The sequence below is a fragment of the Parasteatoda tepidariorum genome, chromosome 9 (assembly GCF_982258835.1).
Source record: "Parasteatoda tepidariorum strain Cologne lab strain chromosome 9, Ptep-v5.0, whole genome shotgun sequence".
Classification (NCBI taxonomy): Eukaryota; Metazoa; Arthropoda; class Arachnida; order Araneae; family Theridiidae; genus Parasteatoda; species Parasteatoda tepidariorum.
In genome coordinates, this window is record NC_141763.1 from 39,317,668 (window position 1) to 39,331,564 (window position 13,897).

The 13,897-nt window shown below is 31.9% G+C and overlaps 1 protein-coding gene across 2 annotated transcripts; it reads left to right on the forward strand.

Annotated features, from left to right (window-relative positions):
* The first annotated feature begins 3,741 nt into the window (after positions 1–3,741).
* On the forward strand, positions 3,742–13,118 carry LOC107443101 (U20-hexatoxin-Hi1a-like). 2 transcript variants are annotated; one of them, XM_087151631.1, is made up of 3 exons: positions 3,742–3,943; positions 5,024–5,155; positions 12,860–13,118. In XM_087151631.1, the coding sequence occupies exons 2-3, from the start codon at positions 5,035–5,037 to the stop codon at positions 13,006–13,008; spliced, it is 270 nt and encodes an 89-aa protein (XP_087007757.1). In that variant the 5' UTR covers positions 3,742–3,943; positions 5,024–5,034; the 3' UTR covers positions 13,009–13,118. The 2 variants fall into 2 exon arrangements, with proteins under 2 accessions (XP_087007757.1, XP_087007758.1); XM_087151632.1 differs by lacking the exon at positions 3,742–3,943 and adding an exon at positions 4,716–4,832.
* The last annotated feature ends 779 nt before the right edge of the window (positions 13,119–13,897 follow it).

Below are 13,897 nucleotides of genomic sequence, written 5' to 3' on the forward strand. Positions count from 1 at the left end.
CATTGATTCGATTACTTATTTTGGGACTGAAAATGTTTTGTGTAACATGTTTAATTTTTAAAAAAAATATATGTTTTTTTTTTAAATATTTTTATTTTTTATTTTTCTTTAAGATTTTATTTAGTTTTCGTAATTTAATCTTTTATAATTATTTTCTATAAAACTAAAATGTGCTTTGATATCATTCAGGCAGTTAAAATTCGCTTAGTGTAGAAAGTTCAACTAAATTGTACATATAGATATTTACTTAACTTTTATAATTCAAATTTTCATTATTAATTATTACGAACAGAAAAAATTTCAACGTTCCCAAAAGAGCTTTTTTTTAGTTAGTATAGTTAGTTAGTACTTTTAATAGCTGTTAAATATTTTTGAAAAGGTACTCTCTTATCATACCATTAATCTATTGAAAGATCACACTAAGCAAAAAGTACATATTTGAACTTTTCTTATGAAAGTAGCCCTCATGTAAAAGGCGGTGTTTAGATGATGAAGAATCCATTGAACTATCCATTGAACTTGAATCCATTGAACTAATGTAAAGTGAATAATTAAACAAATATTATTATTTTAAAACTAGTAAAACCCGTATATCCATACACGTAAATATTTTACGAAGGTTTTTAGCACATTATTATTTGAAATTGAAGTCGATAAATAAGGAAAAAACAAATACGCACGATTTCGATTTCATTGGAATGCCTATAGCATTTTCAATTTAAAGTGTAAATTGAAAAACACTAAGAGAAATAATTTCAGAAGAAGTTTCTTTCGTTTACTATGTATTTAAAGGAAGTTTTGAACAGTTAATGCTTAAATCTAAAGACAACATCATATACTTTACAGAAATCAAAGAAAAAAAATGACATTTAAAAAATTTAATGTTGTGATATATGCATATTCGACACTGTCACTCATCACATAAGTCGATTTAGCTCTTACGACTTAGAAACATATAGTCATTGAACATTCAAGATGAGTTAGTCAATTATCACATAAGTCGATATAGTTTTGTGACTCTTTAAAATGTAGTCATTGAACATTCAAAATGAGTTAGGCAATTACCACATAAGTCGATATAGTTTTGTGTCTCTTTTAGATATAGTCATTGAACATTCAAAATGAGTTAGGCAATTACCACATAAGTCGATACAGTTTTGTGACTCCTTAAGATATAGTTTTGGTACTCTCAAAGTTATAATCATTAAACATTCAAGATGAGTTATATTTCTAGGCAATTTCTTTAGTTAATCAGTGGAGGAAATGGATTCATACCTGCATATTCTTCACTGTCACTCATCACATAAGTCGATATAGTTTTTGTGACTGGGAAAGATATAGCCAATGAACATTCGACAACTAAGACATCATCTTGCAAGTCGAAAATGTTCAAGTTAGAAGCTTCACTATTAACAAATGGATAGCAGCAGTAATCAAAGCATTGTACTAATGACGATGGATCTACCTTCGTGTCAAAACTTTGTTCCAGATAAACTTCGTTTCTAGAGCTCTTAAGTACGATTTCGCCTTTTACTCTATACACTACAAAAGACGATATATCTATAGAGTCCAAACTTCGCAAATACATTTGAAAGAAATTGTACTTCCTGTAATGTATCCTGATTGTCCATTTCGAAGAGCCACCCACTATAGGGGAGAAGGGCATGCTTTCAAACACATATGGTAATTCCGAAAAATCTTTTATTCTCCATCTAATTCTTTTATTGACCATGGAAGTTGCTGTTACCATATCAAGATCAAAAGACATTTTCAAACTGATACTGAAACGTTTGGCTTATTCAAACTGTAGGCTTATTCAAATAGTTTGGATTTATCTGGAAACATACACTCATTTGAAAAGTATCAGTAACTGAAAACGTAATTTTAGAATACGACGGCGTGTGATAACACAGTTTTATCTTATCTTTTATAAGAATAAATATGATTTGAGCTTTATTTTATTCATTTCTTTATGCATTATCCATTGAAAATCTTTCTTTCATATCAGAACCTAAACTTTTCCGGTGATTGTGACATTTAGAAAGATACTTTCATAAATGAAACGTAACGCAGGGTTATATTTGTCAATAAATTTGATAATTTTTAAAATTATTTTTCAAGTCATTCAAAAATATTTCTTATTTTTTAGGTAACATGCCTTTTTTACAAAGGGAAAAATCATTCGTCCAATCCAAATTTACCATTACATCTTAAAAAATTCCAGATCAAATTACAGAATCATCTTTTTGAACCCTTCATCCGTAAAATCCATTTTATCGTAAAATTTACTTTCAACGTAAAATACCGTAATTTTTACAATAATATATATTTAGCTAGAGTGTTAAGGAAATTTTACTGTAAATTTTAACTTGAGAATTAGGGTATATTAGACTTTTTGTGCTTAACATATTCCTGTAAAAATGGATTTTATGGTGAAAAATAACATCACTCTGAGTATTTGTACTTCTTTCGTCGAATTGATCCGCAATTTTTTACAGTGTACAACTCTGTCTTTCGTCTAAAACAGCTTACCAAATATCAAGATTTCTAGTAAAAGGCATAAAGAACAGAATTCTGGGAAAACAGATGTTCTTTTAAAGTACGTTAAAACATTGTTTCCTTACAGCTAAAATGATTGAAAAATAACTCTTAACTTCACAATATTCTTCCACAATTAAATGTACCGCTACAGCATTAGCTTCCAAAACCACATGTATAGACTTTCAGTAAAATTCTAAAATAAAGGAATTGCTGTTTTATCCTTACGATAATTAGAAAGAGTATTCCTTCACAGCTTAATTTACCCATACAACTCTGTCTTTCTTCTGAAAAAAGACTAGCTAAGGAACGATTGAAATAAAAGTTGCAAAAATTAGGAAACCAAAAACTAGATGTTCCATGTCCTCTTTTCAATACATGCTCTTAAAGCTAAAATTCATCACCACAACTCCGTCTTTCAACTATGAAAATGCTAGCCAAATCACGAGATTTTCAGTATTAGTTACAAAAATAAACAAAAATAAAAGCAAAAAAACTAAATGTCCCATCTCCTCATTTTATCAGCTAGGAAGTCCGTTGCGCCCAGTTATGAGTCGAATTTGCCAGTATAGTTTCGTTTTTCAAAGATTTTAAAGACATTTCAAAATAAAAAAGATATTTTAAGATTAAAAAAACATAGAAACTATGGAACCGGAGTTCTTTGCAGTGTAGACATGTTTTGAGCGCTCAAAATATGTCAACTTTTATTACCATGTTCATATTTTTTAAAGCAAAAAAAGCTTTATGTTATCTAATAATTCCAAGTGTTTGAAAGTGCTCAAGGTTACAGTTGTAATTTAATGTTATATTGCTACCACAACAAATAATCTAAATCAGAAATCAAGAAAAACGGTAGCTATGTAATAACTATGAAGACAATTCCCTCTCAATTGTCAGTTAAATTTATCATTATAACTTTGTTTTTCATCAATAAAAGACCAGCCAAATCTCGAGAATTCCTCAAAAAATAAAACCACCATTTGAGTTTTGTAATTCGAGTTTGCCATTAGATAAAAAGATTAGTTTGTTCACGTGATATCCTTAAGTGTCTTAAATAGCAAAATATTTTGCGTTATAACAATTATGTTATTTTATCTTTATAGTTTTTAGTATGACACGGATAGGCAATGTGTTTTTCAGGTGCAAACGGAAATAGTATGATATAGTTACTGATAAAATTTCAATTAAACAGCGCTTGTCAAATAAGTATTTGTAAAAGCGTTCGCACTTGTATTTTGAAACCTTTGTACAAACAACACATATGTGCTACAATAATATAAAATTTTATTACCATAGTAAATGATAATATTTTATTCTTTTTTTTTCTTTTGTGATGGAATTGGTACGGTGATCAAGTGATACAAAGAAGATAGCCTTGATCAGTTCTGTTGGATTGTTTCTTAGGGTATGTTTAAATACCATATAGTCTTGTCCTTTTTTTTCCCTATGTATTTTAAATAAGAGTTATTATTCTAAAATAACTTATTAGGATTTATTATTATGCTATTTATGATCTATTATTATATTATATATCATTTATTAATATTTTATTACGTTATACACATGTTATATATGTTTACAGTATTTTAGTCGTACGTTATGTTTTAAGAAAAGTTACTTAAAAGAGTTAAATTGTTTGCTATAAGTACAAATATCCGTACTCAGCACGGTTGGATTGTTTCTTAGGGTATGTTTAAATATCATATAAATATGACTTAATCTTTTTTCCTTTTGTACGTTAAATAAGAATTAGTATAGTAAAATAATTTATTTGGATTTATTATTATGCTATTTATGATCTATTATTATATTATATATCATTTATTAATATTTTATTACGTTATACACATGTTATATATGTTTACAGTATTTTAGTCGTACGTTATGTTTTAAGAAAAGTAACTTAAAAGAGTTAAATTGTTTGCTATAAGTACAAATATCCGTACTCAGCACGGTTGGATTGTTTCTTAGGGTATGTTTAAATATCATATAAATATGACTTAATCTTTTTTTCCTTTTGTACGTTAAATAAGAATTAGTATTGTAAAATAATTTATTAGGATTTATTATTATGTTATTTATGATCTATTATTATATTATATATCATTTGTTAATATTTTATTATGTTATACGTTCATATAATTTACCTTAGTCGTACATTATGTTTTAAGAAAAGTAACTTGTTAAAAAGTTGTAGCTGCTATAAAAGTAGTTGTAGTTGTCCAGTAGTCGAAAGTAGTTGTTTGCTATAACTACAATTATCCGTACTCAGCTCGGTTGGATTGTTTCTTAGGGTATGTTTAAATATCATATAAATATGACTTAATCTTTTTTCCTTTTGTACGTTAAATAAGAATTAGTATTGTAAAATAATTTATCGGAATTTATTATTATGTTATTTATGATTTATTACTATATTTTTTATCATTTATTAATATTTTACTATGCTATACCTTCATATTATGTACTTTTATATATATTTCAGAATGCTTTAGCATGAAGTTACTACCTGTCATAATGCTGTTACTATACTCTGGCTTTATTTGCACCGTTTACGGATCATCCAAATCAAAATCTAAATGTGAAAAAGAACGGGATGATATAGCGGGAACTTTTAGTGAGTATGACATTTAATAATTTAACCTGTCTTCTTTATGTTTCAAAGTGTTATTGAAGAAATGGGAACTATTAAATAGTTAACTATAAAATGGTTGCAAAAATGACGCAGTTAGTTTTGAAGGAATATTGATTAATTTTACATCTCGCCGCGAAAATATCTCTCTTTTGAATAACACCAGTTATTTACAGAAGCGTTTACTTTCATACTTGATTTTCTCATAAAAACATAAACGAATGTCTTGTAACTATCAAACTTCATATTTAATAAGTTTATGAATGAATATGTTGAACTTTTTACTATCTCGTAGGCTTGTAAATGAGTATTTTGAACTTGACTACATCATAAGACTATAGCAGATGGCACCTATTTCATTTTTAAGAAGAAAATATGAGTGATATATAATTATAATTTTAGGTATAAAGATTCCCTTATTAATTTTCAGAAAGAGCTTCACATAATTTTATGTATTTTTGTAGCATCCACAAACTAAAACACTTTTTAAAGTTCAAATATAAACTGATACAGAATACGTTGAATTGGCACGTCAAGAGACATAAATTTAGTTCTAAGTAAAAATTCATTTATTTGAATTACAATATAACTTTTAAAGTCAAAGTTAATGCAAAAACAGGAAGCTTGCGACTATTTTACATAAGTATGAAATAGGTGTGTGATATTCTTATTTTTGCTGACAAGGGGGAAGGGGAGTCAAAAATTGATAAAAACTTCCTTACGTAAAATTTTAGCAGCCCTTGATGATAGAGTAAGTTATTCTGGAGTTGTGTACCATTGGTAGAAGTAGTAACTTAGCATTACTGTTGATCGTTCAAGTTCTTTTTTTTTTTTAGTTATTTTTCTTGTATTTAAGTATTAAAAAGCCAAATACTGACAATTAAAAAATTTTTCGTTTAAAATGTTGTTGCTTTGTTTATAATATGTTTTAAAAGTGTGCATTAAGCATAATATTTGACAAAGAAATTTGTTAACTGATACCCTCAGAGCAGTGCACTCAAACTTTTCACGGCCCCGGACCGGTCAACGTTTGAAAATTTTGCCGCAGCCCGCAAGATATTTTCCTATTCAATGGCCCATTAACAATCCATCTTGTTGAGCATTTTCTCAAAAGAAAAGAAGAAAAAAAATTTTATTCTTGACTACTTTAGTTAGGCGACAAATTTTAAAGGAAATAAAACCTTGCTTAACCCTTTTACGGGCCCTTTATTTCTAGTAAAGGTAAATTAAAATATTTTTGGAACTGAAATTGTTTTAAGAACAGTAATTGATATTAAAAAAAATCATTTAGTTTATAAAAATGCCATGTTTTTGGTGGTAAATATATTTAACATGACCTATTAGGAACTTACTGACTTTTATTTTTCTTTATTTATAAAATAAATTCCTTAAATGCTACAAACTTCAAAAGGAATTACGTATTTTATAACATTTATACGTTTTTTAAAAGTGACAAATGGTTACCAATTTTATTCAAACTCACTTCAAGAAAGCTGAAATTATTGAAAAGTGGAAACCTAAATCAAAAGTGGTAAAACGTGGTGGTAAGTATACTTACCACAGCCTTCAAAGGGGTTAATAGTTGGGACCAATTACAGCAGAAAAGAAAATCCCCCAAAATCGCTGGATTGTTTATTAGTTAGATTGTTACATTTCAGATTTTTTTGATTTAATGATTTTAATATAATTGTATTTAAACATGTCTTCAAAATATAATGCAATTGCATGCACGTTAGATGCGTTAAGGCGCTAAAATACAATTACATATAGCGCCTTCAAAAAAAAAAGAAAAAAGAAGAAAAGAAACTATAGGTCGTCCGGCTACAGAAGCGGGGGTGCCATCCCCTCCTCAGAGGATCAAAATTGTAATGGCATGTCTTCGGATCATCCTCCGGGATGTTTCCCAGACCGTCGCCAAAAAGCCCATTGTGCAGCTCTAGTGCGACGTAAATTAACAACAACAGCAGCAACGACATCAAAAAATTATGCAATTACAGGCCTATTCTTGATATCGTGGCTTTAAAGGACGTCTCTCAACTTCTGATTAATCTCTCGTCCACGGAAAATCATTCAAAGCTAATAGAAATACATCACAGTAAAATAAAATGGAAATAATTTAATGTTCCTTGAACGACCCGGTGCTACTTGATCCAGGAACCGGTATCAATCATGATCCCGGGGGTTGGGAACCACTGTCTTTGATGAAAAGTCGCATTTTTAGAGGCCTGTACCCACACCATCTTGGATACAACGTACTCAATATTTTCTATATTTAAGAAACTTTTGATGATATAGACAGCACAATACTTTTCAAAAAAGGCAGAAAATAAAAGGGTCGCTTTATTAGATTCGGAAAAGTAGCACTTGATAATTTTCAGAAATTCTTTGAAATTTTCCTCAACTCTTTAAAGCAATAAAATGATGCGATTTGTGGTTTTGAGTAACTAATTTAAAACTACACGTTTATTTTTACATTTTTTAAAATCTAATTAATTAATTGACTAATTATTAATTAACTATCTAAATTAATAAAACCAATTTAGATAACGCTAAAAAAATTCTTTTAACGTTAATTGCATAAAAACAAAGATACTTATTTTTTTATAAACGTCGTTGAACAGCCGATCCAATTTTTTCGCTTCTGACAACTAATGTTCAATTCCATAGCCTTGAAATTTGAAACACAATCCAGTAGACAAGGGAGCTACTGAATCAAGTATTGGGAGAAATTTGCCATCGAGGAGGACTTTTTGATGAAACTAACCCGCATTTGCGTTACATGAAGAGGAAGACCACGAGAACCCCTCGCAGGTTAGCATTAATAGCAAGGGGACCCTAACCCATGATCCGTCTACCACTGAGGATATTGTACGTCAGCACTGTGGTTGATGCAAGCCGGATGCGGAATTCGTATCGACCAGCCATCTCTGGGATTCGAACCCCATTCACCTCATTGGAAGGCGAACGCTCTATCCTCTGAGCCATCGCGGCTCAAAAACAAAATTGCCTATTAAAAATCTAAAAACAGGCGACTGGTTACTATTTTGAATCTTTATACAGAATATTTATTTTCCAGTAAGTCCGCCTGCCTATTGAAACTATTTTTCAAAATCGTTCAAGAAAAATTAAATTTTTTTCAAAATTAATTTCTATTTGCCCATAACTAATCACGCATTTTCTTTTGGACCATAATATTTAATTTTTAAACATGGTTAAACAAGTTAAAAGTTCTTAATAATTTTTAAATTGCAATTTTTTTTAATTACAAATTGAATCTTTAAGAAAATTTTTATTTTAAAACTGTTGAATATGAGACTTGTAAAGTATTTTTTTAAATTCTTGAAACCAAAGACTTTTAGATGTTATTATCAAAAACCACATCTAAGCTATAATACTCTAAAAAAATTATTATATAGAAATAAACCTAAATGGATTACGTTCATCTTCAGTTATTTTCATTACACAACCTGTATCTTAATAAGAATCTGACGAACATAATCAAAAAGTTCTTAAGAGCAAGCAAGGAGTGTTTTCATCTTTCAATAATAAAAAACAATTATTAAAACAGCTTGCATGACTACATATTTATTTTTTCAATTTGTCTTTGGCTGCCATGCCACAGACTATAGGTTTTATTTCTAAAAAAATTAAATTTTACTTACGAAAATATTTTTTACAAATAATGATTATCTGTAGAAATTGCTTTCAAAGTAATTACTGTTTTTCTCCTATAGTTCGAATTGGATCCCACTTGATTAAAGTAGTCGTCGACTACAAAACATACTTATTTTTATTTTGAGAAAGAAAACACATTATATTCATTATCGAAAAATACATTCTATTCACGGTTGCTGTATCAACATGTGATTTTTATTTTTGCTAATCTTTGCCTTTTAAAATTTCATTTATTCACTAGTTAAATTGAGAATCATTCAAAGTAATGATAACATAGGGGAATTTTTTTTAAAATTCTTGCTGCATGACTTTTTTTTTAACGAATCTTGGATATTTTTACGTCGCTGATTTTAAATCTGTAATCGGTTTCTCAGTTTAAGCTACAGTTTTTTTTTTCAACTAAATTTTTTAATCTGTTTTTTTTTTTTCAAAATGTATAAGTGTAAAATCGTTATATATAATGGGGCGTCGCATTGGTGTTGCAACACACTTCTAGAGGAGTTAGAACACATTATCAGGATTAAAAGTGCATAGGAACCCATGTCCGGTAATGTCGTCACTTACAAAAATAACGAAGCGCCCCTAGCAGCGTACGACGACATTTCCGGGTATAGGTGCGTTATATATAATGGTTATATATAATGGGGCGTCGCATAAGTGTTGCAACACACTTCTAGAGGAGTTAGAACACAGTATCAGGATTAAAAGTGCATAGGAACCCATGTCCGGTAATGTCGTCACTTACAAAAATAACGAAGCCCCCCTAGCCGCGTACGATGACATTTCCGGGTATAGGTTCTTATCCGATTTTAATACTGATGATGTGTCGTAACTCTCTTAGTAGTTCATCGCAACATTCATACGACCCCCTGTTGCATACAACGTTTTTAAACTTGTACATTTCGACTAAAAATAAACCAAAATGTCTTTTACAAAATATGTAGCTTTACGTGCAAAACAAATTTTAGATTTAAAATTCTCTTACCTAAATTGGGCATGATTAAATATTTGTATAAATACAACACAAAAGTTTTCTCCATTGTTATTGATCTAAGTATTAGTAATAAAATCATTTCATAAATAATGTTGGAACAATGAGCAAATCAATAGGACAACGTGGCGTATATGCTTAGGAAATAAAAATTAAAAGACCAAGTCTAATGTCCAAGTCAAATCCTAAAAGACCAAGTTTAGTGTAATATCAAAATATAATATAGATCCGCGATGGCTCAGGGGATAGAACGTTCACCTTCCAATAAAGTGAACCGAGTTCGAATCCCGGTGATGAAATTCCTCATCCGGCTTGCACCGACCACAGTTCTAACGTGAAATATCCTCAGTAGTAGACGTATCCATGGGTTAGAGTCCCCTTGCCCTCAGGCTAACAGTGGAACGTTCTCGTTGTCTTCCTCTCCATCTAACGCAAATGCGGGTTAGTTCCATCAAAAAGTCATCTAAGAAGGCAAATTTCACCCAATACTTGATCCAGGAGCTCCTTTGTCTTCCGGATTGAGTTCAAAATTACTAGGTTACGTAGCTGAACATAAGTAGTGAACTTGGGTCGGCTGCTCAACGCAACGACGATTATGATATATATATATATATAAACTGCTGTTTGTAGAAAATGCAACACCATGAAAGAATCATCAGAATCAAATGAAATTTAATGCAGAAACGACTTGTACTGATACAAATAAATGATGAAATTTTCAAAACAAAAGAAACAAATTAAGCGTCCGAAATCAGTATTTGGTGCAGCCACCACGCGCTGCAATAAGTGCTGCTATACGACGTGGCATGGAGTCAAACAGATGTTGAATATCTGCTTGAGGAAGAGAATTCCATATCGCTTGTATGCGCAACCAAAGTTCGTCTTTGGAAACTGCAGGACGCGGATCACGAGTGAGACGCCGACCAACCATATCCCACACGTGCTCAATAGGCGACATATCCGGCGAATAAGCAGGCCAAGGAAGAAGTTGCATGCGTTGTGCTGAACAGAAGTCTCTAACAGTCCGCGCAACATGTGGGCGTGCATTATCCTGCTGAAAGATAGCTCCAGGGATGCCTTGAAGGAAAGGAACGACTTCGGGCTGTAGCACTTCACGGACGTATCTGTTGCTATTGAGATTACCCTCAATTCGTATCAAATTGGATCGTCCATGATACGAAATCGCACCCCAGACCATAACTCCGGGTGTTCGACCACTATGTCGTTCAATAATACACTCAGGAAGGCAGCGTTGACCGGCATAACGTCTAACACGAACACGGCCATCATGGGTCCACAAATTGAAGCGTGATTCATCTGAAAAGACAACTTGGTGCCAATCAGCTCGCCAGTCTCTGTGCTCAAGAGCCCACTGCCGACGCAGCCGTCGATGATCCGCCGTGAGGGGAATCCTGTATAATGGCACCCTTGCACGCAATCCACGGCGCAGCAGACGACGACGAATTGACGAAGCCGACAATTGTACACCTGTAGCAGTAGACCAATGTGCTGCCAGCTGCCTGGAGGAAGCTGTGCGATCATTCACCGCCATGCGGAGCAGGTGTCGATCATCGCGCTCTGACGTCACCTTCTGTCGTCCAGTGCCTGTTTTTCGAGTTGTTCGGTGCTCGTCGGTCCACTGCTTCCAAACTCGCATCACTGTGGAACTGTTCCGCTGCATACGAGCTGCTATTGCGCGATAGGAAAATCCTCCTTCTCGAAGGCCGATTATCCTCCCTCGTTCAAACTCCGTAAGTTGCTTGAATTTCTTATTCTTCCGTCGTGGAGGCATACTCAGGTCTCACTAAACGTTTGCCACTAACAAATAATCATAGACTATTTTCAACGTCCCGCTACAGCACTTTATTTATACGCTTTCAGCATCAATTCAGAGGGCGCTGCGCGCGCCACGCACGCGCGATGGCTCTGAAACTTTATTAATTTGCATAATATCCTATAATTGACATTTGCTGCGAATTTCATTTGATTCTGATGATTCCTTCATGGTGTTGCATTTTCTACAAACAGCAGTTTATATATATATATATATATATATATATATATATATATATATATATATATATATATATATGTATATATATATATATATATATATATAGGGTGGTGTCTCAGTTAAGCGTTTCAGAACTTTTAAGAGGGGTAGGGGGCATCCTGACGACTCGAAATCATATAGCAATGTGGGGTCGGAAATGCTTTCCTGGCGCGGTAGATGGCGTTGTTCGAAAGTTCCAACCGAGCTTTCCAGTGCGTTGGCCTCCTCAGTCACCCGACCTATCATGTCTTGATTTTTATTTTTGGGGTCATATGAAAACACTTGTTTATGACACCCCTGTTGACAATGCTGAGGTGCTGGTTGCAGGAATCTCAGTAGCTGCCGGGGAAATTCGAGATATGCCTGGAGTATTGCAGAATGTTCGGATGTCTATGCACCGGAGATGTGAGGTGTGCATTGTCGCCGGTGGCAGAAACTTCGAACACTTACTTTGACCCATGTGCCTTATGCTTTTTTCAATGTATTATTAAAACGATTTTTCACTTACGGTCTCTTTTCTTTATGGTGCTTCTGTGTACGTCACTGCTTCAGGAAAGCATTTCCGACCCCACATTGCTATATGATTTCGAGTCGTCAGGATGCCCCTACCCCTCTTAGAAGTTCTGAAACGCTTAACTGAGACACCCTGTATATATATATATATATATATATATATATATATATATATATATATATATATATATATATATATATATATATATATATATATATATATATATATATATATATATATATATATATATATATATATATATATATATATATATATATATATATATATATATATATATATATATATATATATATATATATATATATATATATATATATATATATATAACCTAAAATCAAAGCTCGAACTCTTGACGCGCTTCCGGATCAAAAGCAATGCTATGGCTTACTGTATATGTTACATTTATTTTAACTAAAATGAATATATATTTTTTAGGCGATATTAATGTTTTTATACCAGTGTGTAATGATGACGGCACGTACACCAAATCACAGTGTGATGGTGCAACTGGAAACTGTTGGTGCGTGAATAAGGATGGAAAACAAATCACCCCCAGAACAAAAGGACCACCAAAGTGCAAGTAGCTTCAGTACCTAAGTTTTATCGTTTTGAGAAAATAGGCCGAAAAATGTATTTTAATAAGATTTCTGGTTTGAAATTCACTCAATAACACAAATAAATGTTGTAGCTTATGCATATGTTTCTATGTTTTATTTGCATCAAGTGATTACATTTGCCGACCGACTTGTGTTGGGGTCAGGGAATTGGCCTTGAATCAGAAAGGTTCTGGGTTCGAATCCCGGGCAAGGCATGGATGTTCTTTCATTCTCTGTACTATCTGTCCTTTTTGAGAGAGCAACGTTGGCCCATCTAATATGGTTCTCCTGAAAGAGTTGCCAACAAATCTGCCCTTCAGATGCCTGTATGACAAAAGATCATTCTCCAAGCGGGCATTGAGAAAGAAAGTGATTAAAATTTCCATAGTGGTTGATTCATATTATAATAAACATTTACCGAAAATTTAATTCGGGTCCAACACTGTATTAAAAAGCTGAATGCTGTATTTTAATCATATTTAAATCATATTCAAATTATGTAAAACGATAAACTATAACGATATATAATTTTGTATTAAGAATCTAGTTTACTTTTATTAAATACCGGTTAAAAGAAAATATCCAAAGATAATTATTTCAAAAAATAAATTTTTGTTAATATTTATTATCCTTTAATATTTCTTTTAACAACAGCCGAAAAGAATTGTAAGGTCTAATATTTTTGGCATAATTTTGAAGTCTGCAATTTTACATGACGAAATGCAAAACTTGAGAGAAATCGGATGAATAGTTCCTGAGAAAGGGAATTTTAAAAAAAGATGCATATTTAAAATTCAATTTATCAGGATCTATTCAACCGATTTTGCTCAAATTTTGTATTTTGACATGTAAAATTACACACTTTGAAACGATGTAA